At 60.0% G+C, this 23,384-nt stretch overlaps 2 protein-coding genes and 1 long non-coding RNA gene across 6 annotated transcripts; 1 reads left to right on the top strand and 2 right to left on the bottom strand.

The window, feature by feature from the left end:
* Window positions 1-5,620: 5,620 nt before the first annotated feature.
* Window positions 5,621-15,658, bottom strand: FDXR (ferredoxin reductase). Of its 3 annotated transcripts, none has more exons than XM_048064211.2 (12): window positions 15,559-15,657; window positions 14,124-14,221; window positions 13,048-13,143; window positions 11,550-11,672; window positions 10,888-11,001; window positions 10,297-10,398; window positions 9,136-9,243; window positions 8,824-8,908; window positions 8,009-8,202; window positions 7,581-7,752; window positions 6,956-7,129; window positions 5,621-6,258 (listed from the first exon to the last, which is right to left on the bottom strand). In XM_048064211.2, the coding sequence occupies exons 1-12, from the start codon at window positions 15,596-15,598 to the stop codon at window positions 6,128-6,130; spliced, it is 1,437 nt and encodes a 478-aa protein (XP_047920168.2). In that variant the 5' UTR covers window positions 15,599-15,657; the 3' UTR covers window positions 5,621-6,127. The 3 variants fall into 3 exon arrangements, with proteins under 3 accessions (XP_047920168.2, XP_066836177.1, XP_047920169.2); XM_066980076.1 differs by lacking the exon at window positions 15,559-15,657 and adding an exon at window positions 14,720-15,403; XM_048064212.2 differs by lacking the exon at window positions 11,550-11,672 and having other exon boundaries at window positions 15,559-15,658.
* LOC125182818 (uncharacterized) lies at window positions 14,853-17,540 on the top strand. Of its 2 annotated transcripts, none has more exons than XR_010825843.1 (2): window positions 14,853-14,959; window positions 16,272-17,540. It is a non-coding gene; the product is annotated as an uncharacterized lncRNA (long non-coding RNA). The 2 variants fall into 2 exon arrangements; XR_010825844.1 differs by lacking the exon at window positions 14,853-14,959 and adding an exon at window positions 15,688-15,770.
* A 5-nt stretch (window positions 17,541-17,545) lies between these two features.
* On the bottom strand, window positions 17,546-22,613 carry FADS6 (fatty acid desaturase 6). Its single transcript, XM_066980077.1, has 6 exons — window positions 21,822-22,613; window positions 20,587-20,753; window positions 20,176-20,356; window positions 19,388-19,575; window positions 18,740-18,919; window positions 17,546-18,119 (listed from the first exon to the last, which is right to left on the bottom strand). Exons 1-6 carry the CDS (start codon window positions 22,201-22,203, stop codon window positions 17,970-17,972), a joined length of 1,248 nt encoding a protein of 415 aa, XP_066836178.1. The 5' UTR covers window positions 22,204-22,613; the 3' UTR covers window positions 17,546-17,969.
* Between the last annotated feature and the right edge of the window lie 771 nt (window positions 22,614-23,384).

Raw genomic sequence — 23,384 nt, 5'->3', positions numbered from 1 at the left:
CCGGGTGGGTGTGCAGGGGTTGGCGCTGCACTCGGGTCCCATTCCCCCCCCCCCCACCAGCACCTTCCAGCCCCTTTGCTGACTTAACTGGTGGGGACTGGTTGGCCACCCGCCCCTGGTGCCCCCCAGACGGGCACAGAGCAGCCCCGGGGCCCCCGTCGGTGGCAGGGGGGGGCGCAGAGAGCAAAGCCCCCGCAGGCAGCAGCAGCCTCCAGCTGTCACCAGGAGCAGTATTAAGGCATCGGCTGATCCCTGGCACTGCCTGAGAGCAAGCCAGGCCCGGGGGGGGGGGAAAGGGGGGCTCCAGAGAGGGGAGGGGGACATGGGCAGGGGCCCCAGTGGGGTCTTGTTGTCCCCAGGCTGGGCGCTGCTGCCTCACGGCCCCAAACCAGCCCGAGCTCTGCAGGGATGCTGGTGGGGAGACCACAGCTCCCCAAGGGGTGGAGCCAAGTTCAGGCTCTGCCAGTGGGGCAGCTGCTCCAAACCCTCAGCGTGCCGCGGCTTGGAGCCACCAAAACACCACAAATCGTCCCCAAAAACACCTGCCCATCTCCTCCAGCACCGGCTGCCCGCGGTGCCTGGGAGCTGCCGCAGGGGAAGGGGAAGGTGCCCGGCGCGGCGCCACGGCCACCCCAGAGAGAGACCTTCAGGGCAGCAGGGTGGCTGCCACCCATGGTGGCACCACGGCCACCTGCAGCACCAGCAGCACCAGCAGCACCAGCAGCAGCACCAGCAGCAGCACCAGCAGCAGCACCAGCAGCAGCAGCACCAGCACCATTTCCCTGTGCCACCAAACACTCTGCTGTCACCGACTCTGATCCCAGCACCAACCAAGTCCCTCCCCACCGCAGTTCAATGACCAGGGCAGACGTACCCACAGCACTGCCAGAGCATGGAAAACCCATTTCCAGAGAGGTTTTATCCTACAAACCCACACTGCTCGCAGTTAGCCCTGGGCTGGGAACACAGGACCTGCCTGTCCCCAAGGGTGCTGCCCAGGGGCTGCGAATGCCCTGGGGGGTGAGAGAGGTGCCCTAACGGAGGGTATGGAAAATGCATTTCCCTCCTGGCCTTTATTTTAATGGATTTACAAGCAGCAGCCTCGCCGTCTCCAGGAGAGCTTGCCCAAATCCCCACAGCACGAGGCTCTTGCAGGCAGCTGGGTGCGGGGCTCGGTGGGGACGTGGTGCGGGGGCTCGGGGCTCAGCCCCTGCCCAGCCCTGCCTGGTGCAGGCAGCGAGGCCTCGGCCCTGCCCAGGGAAAGGAGATTTAGGGGTTAGCAACAGGTCACCGCTGCCTCCAATCCTTTTCCCATGAAAACGAAAGGGTTTCAACATCAAGAAGGAGAAAGCAGCACCTCGGCTGTAATTAACCCTTTCTCCCCCCTTCACCGAGGCCTGGATTAGGGTTTCCTGAGTCCTTCAGGGCTGGCAGGGGAACCCCAACCCGCTCCCTCTCCCTAAATGATCCTTGACCAGCCCCATGGGATGTTTCCCCCCCATGATCTCTCTGCTCCCAGCCCAGACCCCACCTGAAGGACAGACAGACAGGCGGACGGACGGACCTGGCGCACGGCCGGATGCCTCGCAGCAGGGACGAGCGGCTCAGGGTGGTGACACCCGTGCCATCCCCACGCCACGTCTCCTGTCCCCTGGGAGCCCAACGCAGCTGGAGGAAGAGCCAGCTCCGCTCCTACGGCGGCGAGGCAACACAGCGCCGGCTGACGGCTTGTCTGCAGCCCCAGCTCCCGTGTGTGTCTCCCGCTTTGCTGGCAAAGCCCTTCAGGGTCTTAAAAACGAACAAACGAACAAAAACCACAAGTTTTTTTCCCGTGCAAAAATGCAGATTTTCCCCAGTCCACCCTGCTCCCGGCTCTGTGGCTCGTGGTTTCGTAACGCAGCCCCAGCTTAGGGAGCTGCCTTGCAGCCATCAGAAATGCCCAATTTCAACAAGTCAGGAACACAAATCCTGTTTGCAGCCAGAACCACTGCCCTGGCAGTTATAAAGGTCAGCCTGGAAAAAAAAGCTCCGATTGCACCCCCAAGATGAAGCCCACGGCCCTGTGAAGCACAGGTCGAGTCATGCTCCCGGGTGGACACCTCCGATTTCCCTGGTCCCTCAGCACCACCCTCCTGGGGATGCTGCGCACCCGTGGCTCCCCGTGCCGGTCCCAATTTAACTTCTCATCATCGCTGTGGGCTGGCTGAGCCTTGCAGGTGACACATGTGGCAGGGGCTGGAGATTTAGCCCCAGATCTGTACCGACCTGGTGCTGACTGCTGGTTCTCCCTCCCTCCTTCCCCAGGTTGAGCCAAAAACAATGTGGTGTGAGACCATCCGTGCCTAAATGGGGAAACAACCACATGGTGTCATCCAGCTCTCATCAGACATGGAAACGCAGGTGAAGATCACCTTTGTGGGAGCCCTGCTGCCTGCCACGTCCCATAAAAGCATTTGGGGCTGTTGGTGGATGTGGCAGGGCGCACAAGGCACGACCCCACTCTGCTGAGATTCCTACCTGCATGGTAATTAAGGGAGCTGAAATAAACGGGGAGAGTTTCAGCCCTGCGGGGATAATTCCTCCTCCCACTGGCGGCTGCCAGCAGGGCTGCCCTGGAGGGGGAGCCGAGGCAGTGGGAGCTGGGGCTGGAAGTGGAAATTTCCCAGGAAGGGAGGAAATGGCTTCCTTCTGGGGCGTATCCAGCCATCGCCCTCCAACAACTTTATCCACCGCTTTTCCCTAAATAGCTCCTCAGAGCAGCTGCTGTGACTTTACGTCTCCACGCCTCTGCTCCCCTCCCAGCCTCAGGAAAGCGGCTCGCAGCCCTATTTCCACAACGAACCCCGAGGGGGGGACCCTCCGGCCCCATGCAGATGCTGCCCATTCCCATGGGGACCGCGCAGCGTGGGGCACGGGTGCCTGTCCCTGGCGACTGTGGCACGGGTGTGCTTAGTGGCACAGCGCCTGGGGGAGCCGGGCATCTCGTCCCCATTGTGGTTTGGGGCCTCCAAAACACTTTGGGTGGTGGAGAGCACTGGAAAGATCGGGGCTTTAAGGGCAGGAGTGGAAATTGTGAGGCTGTGAGGTTCTGGAGACACGGATGCGCTTGGGGTCCTTTTGGAGAGGGGATGAGGTTGTGCCAAGAGGGAATTGTTTCCCTTGGGGCAGCGGGAAAGGGCATTTGGGAACCCCAGTGATTAGTACCCCAGCCTCATTCCCTTTCCCTTCCCCATCCCTTCCTGGGGACAGATGGACAGGGGGAAGAGGAGCCGCGTGCGACCAGGGGCTGCCTTGGCACCGCCTCTGCTCCCCCTCCAGAGCCAGCGTGCCCGCAAAATTGTGTATTAGCCACACTGCCGAAAACCCTTTTTCAAACAATTTTCTGGTGGCATGAGCTGGTTTTTAAATGGCACCTCACCTCCTCACTGCTGGGCCAGAAACCCGACTCAAGCTGTCTTTTCCCTTACGCCAGGACGCAGGTACCCTGCTGGCTCACGTGCCCTAAGGGCTCATTTTAAAAGGCCATCTTCAGCTCGCAGCCTGTTAGCAGAGCCAGCCCGCACACTCTCAGGTGTAACTGCAAAGTGCAGCACCACCAGGAGCCCCTGGCACGTCCTGGACCCATTTTTTTTCCCCATCTCCTCTTCCAAGCTGCCCCAGAGCCCGTGCAAGGCAGGATCCCTTGCCCACAGCCCGCCCCGGGTGGAGCAGAATTAGCCCACACAGCTCTGCGGGCTGGGGAAACTGAGGCAGGGTGGTGCAAAGAAGAGCTGGAGGGTGCAAAACCCCGACTGCGGAGCACCCCCTCCGTGCAGCCAAAGCACCCCACGGCGCCAGGCTCTGCTCTGTCCCCAGCCCTTGGGGACGAGTGTGGCACAGGGAGCCTGGCAGGGTGCCCAGGCTGCTCAGAGCGGGACGCAGACGGCCGGGTCACCCCTGGGGTGCGGGTCCCCCACCTTGGGTCCTTTTCGCTCCCCGTTCCCGGCCTCCCAGCGCCACCTAACGACACGGCCACGGGGACAGGGACCTTCGCGGGGAAGCCGGAGGCATCCAGGTCCCTGGAGAGGGGCAGGGAGCACCCGCCAGGGATGGGGAGGTGGCGGGATGGGGAGCTGGGGCATGGGCACACAGGCAGCAGAGAAAGGGGGAGCTGAAGGTGTTGAATAAGGATTTACAGAACCATAATGATCCTTCTTCTGGCCGTTGGGCTCAGATCTCCATCCCTGCCCTTCGCTGACCTTGATCAACCCATGGCTTTCCTGCAGCCCAGTATAAATCCCGGGGCATTGCCCGAGTTTAGGATCGAGCAAGGACATCAGGCTCGGCAAAGAAAGGCACACACCCTTTAATCTGTCGTCACAGCCCCAAAACAACCCTGAAGCATCACCTGCTTGGGAACAGCCCTTTGCCGTGCTCGGAGCAAGCACCGTGACCTGCAGCAGGGCTACAAAAGCAACTTGACATCAACATTCAAGGCCGTGAGGAAGAAAACCCTGGGGAAGAGCCAGCCCAGCACTTCCTGGGGGTTTGAGGCAGCCACAACCCCTTCAGCTCCACGCTCCTGCTCTCCCAACCCCGTTTCCGAAGCGCTTATTCCTCCGGACCCAGAGCTGATGTAATCTGCTCGAGCTCGGCATTAGGACGGCATCAGCCCTGAGACGTAACCAGAGCCACATCACACCAGCAGCTGTTCGACAAAAGCTTTATTGCTCGTTTGCATACGAGCTCCCAGCACCACATTTCCTGAGTTTCTTAATGAGCTTGCAAATGAGGTTTAAATAGAAAAGGAAGGAGGAAAAAAAAAAAAAAAAGCCACTGATTTTCCTTGCTAGGCTGGGACCTAGGCAGGCATACAGCGCCAGGGGTAGGAACTCACCCCCAGCGAGAGCTTGGAGGTGATCACAGCTGAGCGTGGAGCTGAGACAAAACCCTGCTGGGCTCCCTGGCTTGATTTCCCCCCTGCCTCCATCGCCGTGTTTCTGAAGCACAGCCCCAAGCCGCAGCCACTGTCACTACTGACATAGGTCAGAGACAGGAGCGGTTCCAGGCTCGCAGGGCTTGGAGGCGATGGCAGCAGGTCAGGGACAGCGGCAGTGTGGGTGGCAGGACGGCGAGGGGAGGGGGCCACGCTGACCTGGCCCCTGCCTGGCAGATAAAGAGGGGATTATGGCTCACGGCTTGTAATCTGGCTTAAAACCTGACACCGTCACCACAGTCAATTTGGGCTAAAAGAAGCATTTAATAAGCTCCGAGACATACTAGCAAAAAAAAAAATCCAAATAAAGAACCAAAAACCCCACCAAGCACCAGTGAATGAAGTGCAAGGAGCGAGGCACCGCTCGCACAGTTGGCAGGTACCAGCACACACTTCTCTCGTGATCCGGAACAAGACAATTACACGCTTGTTATCCCGCTCCGCTGGGGTTTAATTGTGGGAGGCAGAAAGGGAATTAATGCCCGTGTCTGTTTGTTTGGAGCTCCCAACAGGCCGGCAGCAAACAGTCCCTCCCCGCGCGAGGGGAGCTGGCTTGCCTTGGGACATGCGGGAGCGGAGCCGCGGCACTCGGCTGGCTGCTCCCGAGAGGAAGGCAGTCGCAGACAAAGAAGGCAGACTCAAGTGGCAGGTCCGACTTGGCTTCCTTGGAAAGGTTTATTTAAAAACAATTATTATTAGAAATAGCCTGCTCAGGCACGAGTGACAAGGCAGCGACCCCGTTTGGCTTGAGACTTAAAGGGGAGGCAGCGAGACACGAGGAAGTTTCTCTGTTACTTGCCACGGGGAAAGCGTCTGGCCAAGGCTCCTGCCACACGCACCCCTTCCCTCACCTGCCCAGGGCAATTCCCTGCCGCTGGAAGGAGCACGAATCAGCACAGGACCCAGCACAGGAATCGCTGCCAGGCTGCGGAGGTGCGGGGCCAGCCTACAGCCTCGGCTGTTTTGAGTCACTTCAGGACCGCAGAGTTCATTGTTACTGGAGAGCCTCAAGTGTCACCATCTGGGCTCACCCCAGACCAGCCACCAGCCCCCCGGCACAAACCCTGTGCCCCCAGATCCTGCCCAGAACCCGCTGGGATCACCCCAGGATGGTACCGGGCAGACCAGTGCTGTGTTCCCATCCCTGCTGCTTTAGTGACCGATCAGCTGCAGCATCTCCTGAGGATCCACTATCTTCTCCCGGGGTTTGCCAGCAGCTTTTCCTCTCGCCACTTCGGCAGCGTCTATCTTCTCCCAGTCCGAGAAGGAAACAGGACGGACCCCTGGGGTGATGGCGAGAGACAGGAGGGAGAAGTCAACCAAGTGAAAACAAGCGCGGCCTCACCTCCCCGCTAGCAGGGAGCGACGTGCAAGCAGACCCTGCCCCTTTCCGACACGGCGTCAGACTTTGGCAGCACAGGAATAATAATTCCTAGCACCATGAGGAGAGAGATTGCGGGTTCCAGTCAAATCTGATTAGTCAGACCTTTGCAAGCCGTAACAACGGCGAGCGCAGCACCACCTTAGGGGACAAAACACTTGCAGTTCCCTGTTCAAACTCAGACAGTGAAGAGGTAAACACACACTTTAATTGAATGCTTTTAAACACAAGCAGCAGCAAATGAGTCTCTTGGGCATTTTAATCTTTTCCCCAATTTGCCTGGAAGGATTGCTAGGAAAACCATTCAAGAGCAATAGCTCGCTGTCTGTGCCACTGACAGTGACGTTTTACCCAAGGTCCGTGCTGCTTTTAATGGCCTTTCCCAGAAAGCAGTCGTTAACCTTAGCAATGACACTGATTTTGAGAAAAGTCAGGTCCTGCTCTCCCCGCGCTTCGGAGCAGTGGAACGGCAGCACAACACATTTCCTTGGTTTGCTCCCAAAAGGAGCACGTGGGACTCAGTGCCCCACGACACACGGATTTGCCTGCACCATGCGTTGTGCCAGCTGCTACAGATGCTCATGCATGTCCTCACTCACCTCGGCTGCGCAGGATGCTCCCCACAGCCCCAAAGCCTTCTCTGGAGACAGACACATCCAGCATGCCTCCCCGGAGATCCTCCAGCACAGACTGGGCAGTGTCAAAGCTGTCATTCATGGTGGTGATGATCACGCCTGTGGGTCCTCTCTTCACCCACCCACTGCAGTACAGACCTGCGTGGGCACACAGCAGCCAGGCTCAGTCCTGCACGTGGCCACAACCCTCGTGGAGGCAGGTTCCTGCTTTGGATGTCACAGCAAGCTGCGGGCAGTGGAAGAATTCACTCTGCTTTGGGGACAGAGCCCTTTGATGGTGCTGTCAGGAATTTGCGTGCCTCCAGACCAGCACTGAGCAGCCAAACGGGCTGTGTCACTTCAGTAACAAGGCTCCAAGGCCCAATAAAACAAACACGTCCTTCAGCGATGTCTGCTGAAAACTAGATGTCCCTAATGCTAGCTGAGATTGGGACAGCTCTTAAAATCTGACAGAGCCGGCTGATTTCCCCAGTTCCTCTGCGCAGTGGAGGTGTGTGCCTTGTGTTCGTGCCCATGGCAAGCAGAGCTTCCCACCCCAATGCCCCCAAAGCTCAACGCACACCCCAGAGGTGTCCCTGCAGATACAGACCTGGGGCACCTTCCACTCTGCCCATGCTGTTGGGAATAATGCCTCGCTGCGTGTCGAAGGGCACTGCTGGGTCCAGGGGCAGGCTCCGGTAGCCGATGCTGCTGAGCACCAGCCCGCACTCCAGCTCCTCCACGTCTCCGGTGGGGATGGCTTTGGCAGACTCACCTGAGCCCTGAGAGAGAGAAGAAGAGGCTGCTAATTTCTACCCTTAATCCCCAGGGTACTAAAGGCCCTTCTGCAGCACCAGCGTGGAACGAGCTCCCTTTAGAAAGGGAAAGGCTCTCGGTAGTGGGCCTGGCAGGCTCTCGGGGAAGCTATCAACCTCTCCACAATGTCAGAGGACACAAAGCCATCTTATAGATAACTGCCAGCAGCCACAGGGGATGCAATAGCGTCCTGCCCCATCCCCAGCCTTGCTAGGGTCATACCTCCAGGCGGGTCAGGGCCATGCGGACTCCCCTCGCCCGCCTCCCGTCGGCGGTGGGCAGCACCTCCTGGGGGCTGCGCTGGAACTTCAAGCCCCACTGCCGGGCGGCTGCTGCCTGCGCTGCCACCTCCCCGGGCTTCTGCAGGGCTGTTTTGATCATCAGCTCCGTCAGGCGCTTCCTGGGCCTGGGGGCGTCTAGGAAGAGAGAGAGTTTCAGGGCAGGACCGTCAGCGAAAGCCCCTAAGGATATGGTGTGACATGGAGGCAGTTTTCAGTGCTACGTGAGTGTCCGTTTGGAGTCTGGCATGCAAAAGGGAGTCCAGCGCCTTTGAGATGACAAATGGAGTGACCAGGAGAGCTCCTGAGGTTTGGGACCAGCGGGACACAGGAATCAGAGCCTGCAATTTAGCTGTCCTGTTGGCGCTCGGAGGCAGCAGCCTGTGGAGGACAGCTAGTCTCCGGACACCCCTGAACTCGGTGTTTTCCTTCTAGCTCTGCAAGAAGCTTTTAAATCAGCAGCCTTGGGATCTCTCCTGCAAGGCTCTCTCAGCCGTCCCAAACCTCCTGCCTCATCATTCAGACAGCAGTTACATCCCCAAGCAGCAATGCGGCCGCACAGACAGAAACAGGCTGCTCTCTCCTCTTCGTGGCCTCCTGTCACGCTGAGGACAAGCCACACCACGGACACCCGGCCTTCACACGCAGGCATTAAGCACGGGATTTCTCTGATGCACCTTCAGAGCACCTGCAGAACACTCCTGAGTGCTTGTCTGTCAAGGCGAGTCCCTGTCCAGAGGGGCACGACATTTTCCTCACCTTTAACAGCATTTTCAAGGCCTGTGAAGTCGGCAGGGTTCAGGACAGGCTGGGTACCAGGCAGGTTTATCATCTCCCGCAGCTCCTGGGAATTGCAGGCAGGAAGATGGAGGGAGATGTCACCTCCAGCACGGAGGTGCCACCCACCAGCCCCAGGCTGCCTTCCCCAAGCACGTTTGGACCAGGAGGCAGCAAACAGCTGCAGGATTTAGGACACCTAGGTTCACACACCCATGGACAGAGCACCTCTCCCCACAGGGCAAGGGCAGCCTGGGGTCTGGTGCTGGGAAAATCATCGCCCTCCAGCCTCACCTTGATTGTGAAAGCAACTTGGAGAGGTCCCCTTCTCCCAGCCAGCCACACGCGCTTCACCTTGCTGCAGGCAAGAGCTGCCAAGGAGCAGTCAGTGATGTCTGTCTTCTGCAAGACACGGACACGCGACAGGAGTGGGACGAGGGCAGATCTGGAGGGACTGGGGGAAGGCACAGCCTCTGAAGGTGAAAAACATGAGCAGAAAAGCAGGCTGCACATGCAGAGAGCCTAGGCAAGGGCGGAAAACAAGTCATCTTGCCTTTGCACGGAGCTATTTGCACAGCTAGTCCCTCATCAATGAAGGTTCTTTCTGAGGCCATACGGTGCTAGAGGTAACAAGCCAACACCTCGTGAGATTGCCCCAGGGAGGTCAGTTGTGGGGCAGACAGGGCAAAGCCTTCCGATGATCTTTATTTTGAGGTTGCCTGCAGATGTTTGGTCCTTTCCATTCTCAGGATATAGAGGCACTTGGGTGGAACCCACTAGAAACCCACAGCTCAAATTTCTGCCTGCTTGCCCCCAAGCACTGCCACAAGTATTACCGCTGGTTGCCAGACCCTCCAGTTTTATATTTTTTTAATTTAGATGTTAATATCAGAAGTTGTCACACAGCCGTAACCAACCTCACAGCAGCTCTCCAGGAGGGAGAGCCCATGCTGCTGACATTTGGGGCAGCAGCTGCACGGAGCAGCTGGAGCACACCAGTCCCCAGCTGTCTGCAGGGGAGCAGAACAGCGGGAGGGGAGCTCCACCAGCTTGGACCAACACTACAACCAGCGTGCCCAGTGCTACCAGCAGGAGCCAGGCTGCTGTCCTCAGCTACAACAGGGGAAAAAAATAAAAAAAATGGAGAAGCTTCTCGTCTGGTGATGGAAAAGAGAGAGCTCCTCCTTTTCCTCCCATAAGAAATGAAGGGATAAAGCTAAATTTTTTAGGTACCAGAATAGCCTCGTGGTTTTGTTCATACACTACAGACTGTGGGGCTTTCCCTAGTGAAAGAGCCCAAAGACCAAGAGGGCCCAGAAAGCATACTCTCAGCAGAGGCAGATCTCTCTCCTCTGAGACTTTGCTGAGACCCGTGGAAGCCACCACCCACCCAGCAGGGAGCAATTTTGGGCCGCCCTCTGCCTTCACAGCACGGAGCACTCCCCCAGGACTCACCCTGAGGAGATCCAGCGGGGAAAGGAGGATGCGGGCGATATCCAGCGCCACATTGCCATGGCCCAGGATCAGCGCCGTCTCACAGCTCAGGTCGGGATTCAGCTACAGGGAGAGAAAGGCCCATCCGTGAGCAAATTCACCTGGCATACAGATTCCACCCCCATGGACCTGCACCTACCACCTCAACTCCCTTCTGTCTCTCTTTCTGCTAACAGAGGTGATGCAGACGGGGTAACTCCACACCAGCCTCCCCCCAGAGCAGACAAAACCACCCGAGGCACTGCAGTCAATGCCTGTCCCCCAGTTCCTAAACAGCATTCTTATGAGTGGGGAATATTTTGGCAGGCCAGCCAAAAAACTCCCCAGGCCCCCATCTGGCCTGGCCAAAATGTGCTGCCAACGCACAGAGCCAGCTAATCCGCTCTCACTGATGTGCAAATTGTTCACATTTCTACCATCTAAGAAGGATTTAACATGGTTCCTGCTAATCTTCTCCAATTGCAGGCCTTTCAGGACTTAATCTGGAGCTGGATGTCAGCAGTGGGATGCAGGACAGGAAGGAAGGTCAGGGAAACAAAGTGTTGTACTCACATCCCGGTTCTCAGGCAGCCCGTTGTACCAGCCCACGAAGGCTCGGGCTGAGTAAACCCCGGGGAGGTTCTCCCCTGGGATCCCCAGAATCCGGTTGTCTTCAGCACCGTAACTCTAGGAGCAAGCAGACATAGTCAGAGAGGCTGTCACAGGCAGGGTTTGATACCAAAAAACAAATCTCCCCTTCTAGTAATTGCTTCTGCCAGGACACTACACAGCTGCCCACCCTTCCTAAGGGCTTGGAGGGGCTAAACACGGCCCTGGGGCTTCATCCTTCAGGTACCGAGCCCAGAACCAAGCCTGACCTCCTCAGGCCTACACAGGACATTACAAGCTGAGGCCACACATGGGGACTGATCCGTGCCAGGCTGAACCAGGCATGGCAGATGTTGGCCATCACAGGGAAGGGGTTCCTCAAGAGCTGTCCGAGAGGCCTGTACTCGATGCCATGCTCCAGCACATGCTCTGTGCGAGGCTTTGGACAACTCTCAGAGCACTTGAGGGCCACGAAGCTGTCCTAAGGCTGAGCATACCTTGGTAATAAGACACCCAGAAACACCTCGCCCCGGCAAACCCCCTTCCCAAGATCACAGGGGGAATAACCAAACAGCCCTACCCCACGGCGTATGGAACCAGCCCCACCGTCGGGCGCCCTCACGCACCAGCACCACGGCGTGGTAGGCCTGCCGCAGCTCCCCCACCGTCACGTCCCTGCCCACGGCGACGTTCCCGTAGTAGGCGCAGCGCTCCGAGCGCGCCGTCTGCGTGAACGTGTTGATGACGTTCTGCAGGGACCAAACAGGCAGCACCGCGCTCACGCCACGGCCGGGGCCAAGGCCCGCCGCTGACAGGAGGTCCCCGTCCCCCTCCCAGCCTTGAAACGTTTCTCCCCGTCTCCGGCTCGGTTATTCTGGGACTCTTATCTATCAACAGCCACAGATAATTCACCGTGAGATAAACACAGACTTGGCACAGTTTCCACAACCCCTGGTGGAAAGGAAGACCCCGTGTTTTGCACCCACCTGGTGCAAGGTATTAAAAAAATGCCTTAAAATTAAAAAAATAAAAATTAAAATGCCTTAAAATTAAAAAATAATTACAAGATGAAATGCTGGGAGCATTTTAATACCTTCGCCCCTCTGAGTAAAGCCTGCTGGAGGAGAAAGCTCCATCCCCGAGGTGAGGCTCACAAGGGAGCCCAGCTAAACAACCCCCTCCATCCGGGGTGCTGTCTGCCGGACCGCCTCTGCCAGCCTCTCATTTCAAGCCTTCCTGAAACCCACTGCACCAAGAGAAGGGCACAAGGCAGGACAGCACCTGAAGCCTTTTCTCCTGAGAGATTGCAGCTATTCAGCAGAAGGACCCCTGATTTCCCTGCAGGTACAACCTGACCCAGTCTGGTAACAAGATGCATACACCATAATGGGAAAGCTGCCCCAAACCTATATATATATACTCCTTGTCCTTCAGACCAAAGGGAGGCAGGCATTTTGGTCTATCACCAGACGATCTCCAGGGATTAAACGGGGAAACCATCCCAAGATATTGCTGTCTGCATCTCCCACTGCAACCACCTCCACCCCAGCCCAGACACAGCAGCCAGCTCTGCATACAACTCCCACCCGCTGCAAGGCAAAGGGAAAGGGCTGATTTAAAAGAGCTCCTTGGTTTAACTTCTCCCTGCTCGGGTGTGCACCTACAGCCCAACTCCACCACCCCAACAGCGGATCCATGTTCCCAGTCTCCCTCGATGGGTAAGGCCGAGTACAGACAAACCACTGCACTCCCAGGGTAGGGCAGAGCACGAGAGGAACAGCCTGTGCTGGTGCTGCAGCAGCTGCAGGAGAGCATAAAGCATCCTGGAAGAAGATTATCAGAGCTTTGTTCTTGTTCTGGCCAGTCTGAACAGCACAGGGAGTCTGTCCTGGAGCAGCACTTCCCACCACACGGCCACTGTGTTTCTGACCCGGTGTTCAGAGCCCTGAAGCCAGATGTTCCCTAGGACAGCACGGCCTTGCTGGGCCTCAGCAAGGACAAGGAGATGGTAACATCAAAGGATCCTGCCCAAAGCTAGCCGTGAAGGACACCAACTGCCTGGTCTGCACCCGCCATCATCATCATCTTCAAATGTAGCAGCAAAGGAAGGAAACCAGCACTGACCTTCACTTCGGGGTGGTCTGGAGCCACACCAAACCGCACGAGCCCGAAGGGAACGGGCAGCTTCTCATAGATGTCCACTTGTGCCAGGTCGTGGTGCTACAGGGGAGCAAAACCGCCATGAAGGAAATGGGGGCGGAAAGGCCCCGTGAGCCCGGCAGCTCGGGAGGGACACACATCGCACCACACGAGGCCCCGTCACGTACAGGGCAGTGCCGTACCTGCTCCTGCCAGCTCAGACCACACGGCGCGGCGCAGGATATGACCCCAGCCATCATCACCTACCTCTTGTGGAGGCTCTGTCCTGTCACCCACCCCACAGCCCCTCTGCCACGCTGACCGGGGGACTAAACAGGGTCCTGGGGGGGTCCCCTGTGCTGACACTGAGCTCAGCACCCTCGGTGCTGGTCACCCACTGGGCTGAGAGCCACTGTGCTGGGTGACCCCAGGGTGGGGCCGGAGCTTCAGACAGATGTTTTGTTGCAAGGGCTCTGTTATCTTGTATTTGGAGCCAGCCTCTTCCCAGAGATTAGGCAGCCCTGAAATTTGTCCCTGAGGCTTAGCGACGGCTATTTTCCAGCACGGAGCAGAGACAATGCGGCACGGTTTAACGGCAGGGTTAAGCTGTCTCTGGTCAGACCTCATTCAGTCGGTGCTTCGGTCTCGTTTCCCACCAGAGACTAGCCACAGCACCAACACCTGCGGCCACGGCCACCGGGACACAAAGCACCCTTGTGCCCCAGGGGGACGGGGAGGAGCCAGGGAAGCAGGTAGTGGGTCGCTGCTGTTTATTTGATTCCAGAAAAATCACTCAGTCTTAGCTCGCAGCAACCTCTCCACCCCCTGCTCCAGCCCAGATAACCCAGGGACATCACCCCAGCCCTACAGTGGAAGGGGTCAGGATGACTGTGTAGGACCAGCGCTGTTCCAAGCAGCCCCCCAGTGACACCACACCTGGCCGGAGCAGGGACAGAAGCCCCCAAACCATTCCCCAGACCCCTGGAAGTGCCGAGAGGCCTCGCTCAGTGGGCAGGCCCCAGCCCAGCAGCACCCTGTGCCCCCAGCCCACACCCTGGTACCTTGAGGAGGTGCTGAGCCGTGTAGAACCCTGCGGGGCCGCTGCCCACCACGCACACCCGGGGGGCCGGGGCACGCGAGGACAGCCACCGGCGGGCACCTGGAGGGGCAAAGGACCGAGGAGACATGATGGTGGGATCCTGTGTGAGCTGCTAGCCCCTCTGAGACACCCTAAACCCCCCCACCAGCTCCCCCCGAGTCCCCCAGCACCCCCGAAGATCCCCCACCAGCCCCTCTGAGCCCCCCAGCACCCTCCTGAGCCCCCTCAGCACCCCATTGAGCCCTTCAGCACCCTTCTGAGCCCCCCTAGCACCCTGCTGAGCCCCCTCCAGCACCCCTCTGAGCCCCCCCAGCACCCCATCGAGCCCCTCAGCACCCCCCTAAGCCCCACCAACACCCCCCGAGCCCCTCATCACCCCCCCACCAACCCCCCCGAGCCCCCCAGCACCCCCATGAGCCCCCCGTCACCCCCCACCAACCCCCCCGAGCCCCCCAGCACCCCCATGAGCCCCCCCGTCACCCCCCACCAACCCCCCCGAGCCCCCCAGCACCCCCATGAGCCCCCCCCCAGCACCCCTCGGCCCCCCCCAGCACCCACCGAGGCGTGCAGCTCCCCCCACCCCAGCCATGGCCTCCCCGGGGGGCGGCAGGACGCCGCGGGGCGCTCCCCCCAGATATACCCGGCCGCCCCCGGCCCCCCCCCGGCCGTCCCCCCCCCCGGTGCCAGCGGGCGGAGCTCCCTCCCGCCCGGGGCCGGCCCCGCGGCTGCCGCCCAGCACCGAGCACCGCACCGGGACCCCCGGACCCAATGCGGGCAGGGGGGGGACGGGGCCCTGCTGTAAGACCCCAGGGATGCTCAGCACCGGGACTGGGATCGGGGACCGGGATTGGGATCAGGATTGGGATTGGGGACCAGGACCGGGACCGGGAGCGGGGACCGGGAGCGGGGATCGGGACCTGGATCGGGATTAGGACCGGGATCGGGGACCTGGATCGGGGACCGGGACCAGGATCGAGACCGGGATCGGGATTGGGACCGGGATCGGGAAGCGGGACCGGGATCGGGGACTGGGGACCGGGACCGGGATTGGGACGGGGATCGGGAACCGGGATCGGGGACCTGGACCGGGATCGAGACCAGAATCGGGACCGGGATCGGGGACCGGGACCTGGATCGCGACGGGGACCGGGATCGAGACCAGGATCGGGATTGGGGACCGGGATCGGGGACCGGGATCGGGGACCGGGATCGGGAACCGGGACCGGGATCGGGGACCGGGATCGGGATCAGGGACCGGGACCGGGATCAGGGACCGGGAACTCGATCGGGGACCGGGACCTGGATCGCGGACTCGAATCGGGATCGGGACCGGGATCGCCCCTCCCGACCCCCGCCGCTCCCCCCCGCCCCGTCCCCCCCCCGTGCCCCCCCCTCACCGGCCCCGCCGCCCCTCCAGCACGCTCCGCCCGGCCCCATCCCGGCCGCCGCCACCGCCCCTCCTCCCCGCCGCCCAATCAGGAGGCAGAACGGCCCCTCTATTTGCATAACCCCGCCCCCGCGGCCACCCGGAGCAGGAAGCGGGCAGCACCATAGAGAGGCAGGGAGGGAAGGGCCGCGTCGGGGCCGCGCTAGCCAGCGCCCTCTATGGGTGAGTCCTCCACGGTACCCAGGGGAGGTGAGCCCATCAGTGCCTGGGCTTTAATTGCGCTGGGTTAATTAATGCACAGAGTGGTTTATTGTAAAGGGCTCCTGGGGAAAGCGAGCCCAGAGAATGGTCCTTAAGCCATCCTCACGTGCTGCAGCAAGCCGGGAACAACCCGCAGCATCCCCCAGGGGTGGTGAAGGGGCCGGTGCTGGAGGCTCCCAGCTCCGGTCTCTGTGAGGGGCCCTGTTTTGTCCCTGTTTTATTTGTTTTTAAGTCCCTGTTATTGCATTTCATCCCCCATTACTGCACGTCAGATCTCACACAGGGCACAGCGATGGGCTCCGGGGGCACAGCGGCTGGGCAGAGGCAGAACGGGTGCCGGGGGTCAGGCAGGCACCGACGGGGCTTCTCTAAAACCAGTTTGGACTGAGGGGAGCTTACAGCCCGAATCTGCTTTTAATAAGTGTGGTAAAACCCCCACATGTCTTCTCTCACATGCTCCAGACTCGGTTCCTGGCCATCTGCTTGGGGCGAGGAGCGGCGTTTCCAGCAGCTTTAAGGCCCGTGTTTGCACTCCCAAGCCCCAGAATTAGTGCAACACAGCCCCCAGTGCACTGCCCAGAGAGACAGGGCTGGTGGTGTAATCCCAATATCAGCATTATAACGTCACCCGTAGCAAGGGGAATCACTCAAGGCAGAAATCCGGGGGGTTCTGAGCACAGGTCCCCAGAAATCTCCCTTTTAGGCAGAAGCAATGAGTTTGTTTCACTGACCTCTGCCAAAGCTGCCACCTCTGACAGCAAATAAAGGCATATTTAAAGGTGTATTTCCCAAACAAGTCACCTCCCGCTGGCTGAAGACCCTCAGTGTTTGCCACTAGATGACACTGCATTAAACAAGATCCCCCCAAACCCCCTGTGCACAGGGCTGGTGATCCCAGAAATGCTTAAAAACATTTTGGTACACATCTCTTTGCATCAGGGGAGGAGAATGAGCATTTTCTGCCCACCCTGCTCCCTAACAGGGGGGGGGCAAAAAGCTGAAGGTCCGCTTGATGCCAAAATGACCCAATCTGGACCAAAAGCACCACTTGTAGGAACTCACCCTGAGTTATTTTGGCACACGCAGCAGAGCCTGGCTCTGCCCCCCTGAGCCCTGCCACCCCCAGAGCCTCCCTCCCGCAGACATCACAAAATGCATGCTCTGGGATTTTTGCCCTTTGGATGTTTCACAATGTTCTGGATCAATAAAACCGCACAGGAGAGGACACGGTGACCCCAGCACCAGCATAGGGGCTGCTCCACGGTGCCAGCATCCCCCGGGAAATCCTATCTGTGCCCCACAGAAGCGAATCCAGGGACAGGTTAGTGAAACCCAGGGTTGGTGCCACCTCTTGTGCTGGTCCCAGTTTGACCAGTTGCCTTCTCTGCTTCACTCACCCCCATCCCCCATTGGGATGAACTTTGTTATTGGGCTTGCAGGGTCGAGATAACAAAACCGCCTGGGGAAAGGCAGTGCCAGCATCCTCCCCCCTGGCAGCGGCCCAGCAGGATGAGTCCAGCCCCGGCTGAATGGGAACATCTCCCAGGCTCGTGCAGGCTGGAAATCTGCCTGTCATCCTCCTGCTGAGCCCTGAAAAAGGCCTGGCAGGAACCGCGGCTGCCGTTGGGGTCCCCCCCAGCACCCCCAATACAGACACCCCTGTGTGAGGCAGGACCCCCACAGGATTTGCTCCAGAAAAAAAAAAAATAAAATAAAGAAGATCCACAGCAAGAGGCTGAGGCTGATTTGTCAAATTCTTGTTCCTGGAGGCACTGCTCGCCCCCCAGGTCGGGTAAAGCACAGCAGCAGTGACAGCCCCTCCGGGGGTCAGCAGAGCCCCCCCCACATCCTCAGCATCTCCCCACAGCCCCCAGGTGTAGGAAGGGTGCCCAGGGGACACGTCCCTGCCCGGGGCCCACAGCCAGCAGGGGGCTTGGCTTTGCTCTCCCAGGCGTGAACACAGAGCGGGTGAAGCTAAACCCTGGTTGTGAGTGGCTCTGGGGGGCCAGGACCCCCTTCGGGACCTCAGGACCCCCTTCAGGACCCTGGCGTTGGCATGGCTCAGCCCTTTTCCTGGTGCAGCTACCCAAAAGCAAGCCCTCAGGGAGAGGCATTCCCCACACGACTGCTCAGGGGACCCCCGCCGGCAGCCCCCCCGCCTCACTGGATGCCCACCAGCTCCGTTATGGGGGGCGCGTGGACCATCAGCTCCTCGTACCGCCGCAGGAAGAGCCGCAGCCTGGCGCAGTAGGTGTCCTCGTTGTAGGGCAGCTGCTTCTCCCTCAGGTACCGGGACACAACAGGTTTGATCTGCAGGGGCAGGGACACAGTCACCCCATGCAGCAGGGCTGACGTTTGCAGGTTTCCAGCCTGGCTCCCTGACCACGAGACCCCACTCGTCCCCAAACAGGGCTGGAGAGGCACAAGCCACCACCCTGCTGTGAAAATTAAAAGGAAGGCAGCATCCAGCTGCAGCAATGAGGGGAATTCCCCTGGCCAAACGCCTCGGTAGGGTTAGGACAGATGTCCTAATGAGGCTTTTAATGAGGGCTGGCCCCACACACTCCCCATGTGTCCCCACAGTTATCCCCACGTGGTGTGGTTGGTCCTACCCGCCCCATCAGCACAACCCTTGTGCCAGCGCTCCCTCCTCACAATTATTCCATTTCTATCCAAAATTAAGGTCAAAAAATGTGTTTAAATGGATGGAGATCCCTGCTGGGGCAGCGCTCACACCCCACTTTTAAAACGCATCCCCCATGCCTCGGAGCAACAGGGACAGGATCAACAGGATCAGAGCCTGCCGTGGACTCTTGGTGAGGCTAATTACAACCTTGGCAGCACCCGGGATGTGTCCCAAGAGAAGAGGTAGGAGCACCCGGAGCACCAGGAGGGTGCTGGAGGCCGGAGGAGGCTCGTGGCCAGCTCACCTTGAGGCACATGTTGTCGGACAGGCCGGGGAAGAGGTGGTGCTCCACGTGGCAGCTGATGAGCGAGTGGCCGAAGGCCCAGTCGAGCAGGGCATTACGGGGCAGGTTGAGCACGCCCAGGCTCATCTGGTGGATGCGCTTGGGCTTCCGATCGGCCGCGAACATGGGGAGGCCGATGTGCTGCAAGAGAGGTGGGGTGGGTCTCGTGCCCCCCCCCCCCCCCCCCGGGGAATGCGGTGGCTCCGGCTGCACTGAGCTGAGGGTCGGCTGCCAACCCAAGTGCTGGGTCTGTCCCCAGGGTTGCTCTTCTCCAAGAGCAAAAACCACACACAGAGCCACTGAGGAGCCCCCTGGGGTGTCCCCCCACCCCCAAAAACCGACCCTTAAAGCCAGCCACCTGGAGGAACTGCACCACCCGGGCTGCATTCCCAAATGCAATCGCACCAACCCCCCAAACCCATAGGTCACCGTGGAGGACATCACGCAGCCCTTCCTCCCCGACTTTCTCCCAGCCACATCCCTCTTACAACATCGGCACGAGGGAGATTGCAGCCAATGTTGCTCGCCTTTAGCTGGCGCAAGAAGAGAGGCCAGGGCCGGGAGGTGGCTCCGGCACCATCGGGACATCTCGGGGCTTCGGGTTTGTACCTGGAATATGTTGACGTGGATGTAGGGGTGAGCCAGGAGGGAGCGGGTGAGCAGCATGCAGAGCAGGGCCGACCACGGCGACTGGAAGCCCGAGGCGTGGAGCAGCAGCCAGTAGTGGCAGTACAGACCCAAGGACATGCAGCACACGGTGCGCAGAGCCACCTTCAGCCCCACGTTCCTCAGCAAACCTGCGCCGGGAAGAAGAGGCAGCACGTGATCGTAGCCCATCCCCTCTCCATTTCCCCTTCCTCTCCAAAATCCCCACAGAACTGCTCATTTTTGGGGTCGGGGATGCCCCCAGGGCAGGACCCCAGCAGTGGGGCAGGGGCTGGGACATCACGGAGGGGTTGGATGCACCCTCATTTCCTGTAACCTACCGAGTCACTGTCTGTACTTCTGGCATTGCCCTGAGCTGTGCGTTCAGCCCGAGGGCTGTGCTCCCAAAGCCTGCCAACATTTTCCTGGGCTCTTCTCCCTCGGCCATCCCTTGGCACTACCATTTCTTCCAAGTCACTGTCTTGCCTGCCCGAGCTCATCGTGTCCCAGCCCCACACACCTCAACCCTGTACGCAGGCAGCAACACCGAGCTGCCAGACTGAACCCTTTACGGTCAAATATCTGAATTAAAGTAGAACAAATCCGGGGCACTTCAGGCTCACGATGGCTTTTGTAAGAGCTTTTTGTGCTCGACCCAACGAGGAAGGCCTGGAGCATTTCTGAGTACCAGCAGCAAGGAGAGAGCCAGGTCACCCCGAGCAGGACCGGTGCCAAGGCTGCCGGGCACGTACCGAGTGCCACCAGGGGGGTTATGATGGGCACGGCGAGAGGCGCGACGAACATGTAGACGTAGCGGTTCAGGAAAGGGAGCTTCCAGGTGCTGGAGTCGCCCAGGCCGATGACGTTGGTGTAGCCGTGGTGGAGCTTCACGTGGTTGTAGGTGGCTTGCTCAGCCGTGAAAGCTGAGCAGAGCTGGGGGACAGGAGAAAGGAGAGGCGACGTCAGCAGACATGGACAAGGATCGGGCACCGTGGGTGATGCTCTGCACCCCACAGGCTCCAAACCAGGCTGAAATAGACTTTTAGAGCTGGGAACCATCCCCGCCATTCATGCTTCTGCCTCCAGCAAAGACCCACAAATGGTGCTGGTGCTCAGCATTACGGTGCCGACAGGGCTTTTGGGGTCTCCTGCACCCCACTCACCTCGATGAAGAAGACAGCCCACACTTTGCCCCACGACTTGGACTCGGTCAGGGCGTTGTGGCTGGCCAGGTGGCTGCCCTTCACGGCCAGGGTGTGATGCACCACGCCGAGGGTGAGGATCCCAGCCAGGAACGGGACGGCCCGGGCTGAGCGCAAGCACAGGAACCCTGCGGAGAAACCCCCGGGGACCAGGGCTCAGCCACCCACACGTGCTGCAGCACTCCTCGCCTCCCTCCTCTCTTGCTCCACCGAAATGTGCTGACAGCTGCCCTGAACCTGTTTTTCAGACATAATTGCAGGTATTTAAGCTGCCCAAGCCAGTAAGGCTGACTCCACACCGCCCTTCGCGGCCAGGCTGCAGGTTTGGCCACTTCCAGCCCCGATGGCGCCGGGTGTGCGCACCCCGCCCGTCCCAACCCGGCCCCATCCCAGTAAGGGCCAGCCAGGAACCTGCAGCACCCAGACCTGGCTTTGGGCACGAGCCAGACGAACCCCAGGACAGGCACAAGGGGGAAAACAAACTCCCCCCAAGAGCCACAGGGCTCTGCGTCCTGTGGGTCACACCTGGTGGCAATTTTATCCCAATATAACCTCCCAGACTCAGCCAGCAGAGGAAGGACAGGGTATTTCTGGGGGACAATACGACTCCGCTGTAATTTCTGCAACCCCAGGTATTCAAAAGCGAAACAGCAAAAAAAAATAGGCAAAATATATCTCAACTTCCTTCTGCTCTGGGAGAGCACTGTACATGCTCGCATCCCCCTGGCACTGTCAGGTCCCAGTGGGGGACAGGGAGGGCGCAGCCCCCACCCTGTGGCCGCACTGCCCCATTCTTCCTCATGCCTGCAGCTGCCTGGGGGACGATGGAGAGGGGCCCCTCTGAAGGCCACCAGCACCCGCAGACAACACACCCCAGGGCAGAGCTGAGCCCACCACCCTATGCCCACCCAGCCCCCCAGGGCACCCTCACCCCAACCCCGTGGGTTTCCCTGCCCGGCTGCTGGGCACCGCCAGGCACCCACGACCCCACGTCCCACCCCGTCACCCAGCGCAGGCTTTCAGGGTGCCCCATGGCACAGCACAGGGTAAAGGGTTTATCGCAGCTTTGTTACAGCTTAACAGCAGTTAATAGGCTTTCAGCACAACATCCCCTGCCCTACACACCTCCGACACAAATACAGCGTGACCCCAACAACCCCAAAACCCCCACATCCCGAGGCTCAGGGGGCTCCTACCTGCCGGGAGCGCGAGGAGGCTGCAGGCGAGGATGCAGGCGTCCACGCCGTGCCGCTCCCACCAGCTGCTGCTCTTCACCACCTTCTGCACCCGCTCCGAGAGCTCGGCCATGAGGGACTCCTCGCCCCCCAACACCCCAAACTGCTCCGGCTCCTTCCCTGCTGGCTGCAGCCCCCCTCGAGCATCTTCTCCCCGTCCGGCGGCCACATCCCCATCACCCAGGGCTGGCTCCAGCTGGGGGTCCTCTGCCGTCACCTCCATCCCGCTGCCACCTGGAGCTGTCCCATCCTCGTGGGGCTCACCCCATGTCCCCCCGAGGCTGGTGGCACCGCTGGCGCGCTGTCCCCTCCGCCTCGCCACCTCCCCGTCCTCCAGCGGCATCGCCCTGGCAAGTACAGGTGACGCAGACCCCGCTGGCACCCAAGGGGAGGAATTAACACCCGGGGTGCACGAGAGCACCCGGAGCCCAGCCCGAAGCCTTCAGAGCCTCGACGGTGGCCTCGTCCCTCCCGTGTCCCCCCCCCCCCAGCCTCCAGCGCCGAGGCCGGGCTCCGCAGCTCCGGCTGAAGGACACGGGAAGGACGGGAGAAGGGGGGGGACGTGGAGCAGAAGGCCACGGTAATAATAAAAATAAATAAAAGAAAAGCAAAAGCCCCTAAGGGGACCCGGAGGAGCAGCCCCGTACTCACGGCTCCCCCCCCCCCCCCGGCGCTGCGCCCCGGTGCCGGGCGGCGGCGGAGGCTCGGGGCAGGGAGGAGCGGGGGAGGCCGGGGAGGAGGCTGGATGCAGATGAGCAGCCGCAGAAATCCGCCCCCGTTCCCCTGTTCGGGAGCACCGAGAGCACCGGGAGAGGGAGGGGGGAACGAGAGGGGTGGGGGGAAGGATGGGGAGGCAGCGGGGAGGCTGGAGGGAGGCAGGACCAGCCCCGAGAAGGCCAGGAGGAGGATGCGGGGTAGGGGTTGTAGGGTTGGGACAAGGTTTTCTTTCCTCCGGAGAGCAGGAGTGGTGCAGCCCAACGCGCCAGGGACAGCTCCAAGGGCAGGCTGTGGGATGGTGAAAGAGGGAACGCATCTGTGGGGCTGAGCCCTGGCCCTCACTTGGTGCCTCCCTCTCCTCCCACGCTGCTGTCCTGAGTTCTGTAAGAGTTTTTGTAAGAATTCCCTCTCGTTTCCATCTCTGCCTCCTGGTTAATCAGGCAGAAACAGCACGGGACTGAGAGCTTCTGGGTCCTGTGCACAGCCCGTGCCTTCACAGCAGAAAGCTAAAAAAAAAAAATATATATAAGAGCATCAGTTCCTCACCAGGCACCGGATTTCTCCTTTCTTTTGTTACTTTTCCTAACCAAAACCTGAATCAGCTCAACCAAAAGGCACTGATTCACCAAAACCTCGGTTAACACCGACACCTAGCAACTCCACACGCGAGGCCGGTTTGCTGCACCCGGCGCTGGGGTTCCCAGCCCCAAATCGGGACGGGCTCAGCGCCTCCTGGAGCAGCAAAACCCTGCAGCAGCTCTTGGGGAGGCAAACCTCGCAGCACCATTGTGCCAGTCCCTGAACCCC

Source organism: Anser cygnoides, chromosome 19 (genome assembly GCF_040182565.1).
Source record: "Anser cygnoides isolate HZ-2024a breed goose chromosome 19, Taihu_goose_T2T_genome, whole genome shotgun sequence".
In the NCBI taxonomy this organism is placed as follows: Eukaryota; Metazoa; Chordata; class Aves; order Anseriformes; family Anatidae; genus Anser; species Anser cygnoides.
Note: the sequence above shows the minus strand (reverse complement) of the source record. Positions and strands in the feature narration are given on the sequence as shown.

Excerpts from the sequence above, each read along its gene's own strand:
- FDXR (XM_048064211.2), bottom strand. The coding sequence starts at position 15,598 with ATGGGGCCGGGCGGAGCGTGCTGGAGGGGCGGCGGGGCCG. Across the intron at positions 13,144-14,123 it reads CGGCTCAGCACCTCCTCAAG|CACCACGACCTGGCACAAGT; the intron begins GTACCAGGGTGT and ends GCTCCCCTGTAG. Across the intron at positions 11,673-13,047 it reads CAGACCACCCCGAAGTGAAG|AACGTCATCAACACGTTCAC; the intron begins GTCAGTGCTGGT and ends TGGTCCCTGCAG.
- FADS6 (XM_066980077.1), bottom strand. The coding sequence starts at position 22,203 with ATGCCGCTGGAGGACGGGGAGGTGGCGAGGCGGAGGGGACAGCGCGCC. Across the intron at positions 19,576-20,175 it reads AACCCCCCTGGTGGCACTCG|GTTTGCTGAGGAACGTGGGG; the intron begins GTACGTGCCCGG and ends TTCCCGGCGCAG. Across the intron at positions 18,920-19,387 it reads TCCACGTCAACATATTCCAG|CACATCGGCCTCCCCATGTT; the intron begins GTACAAACCCGA and ends CCTCTCTTGCAG.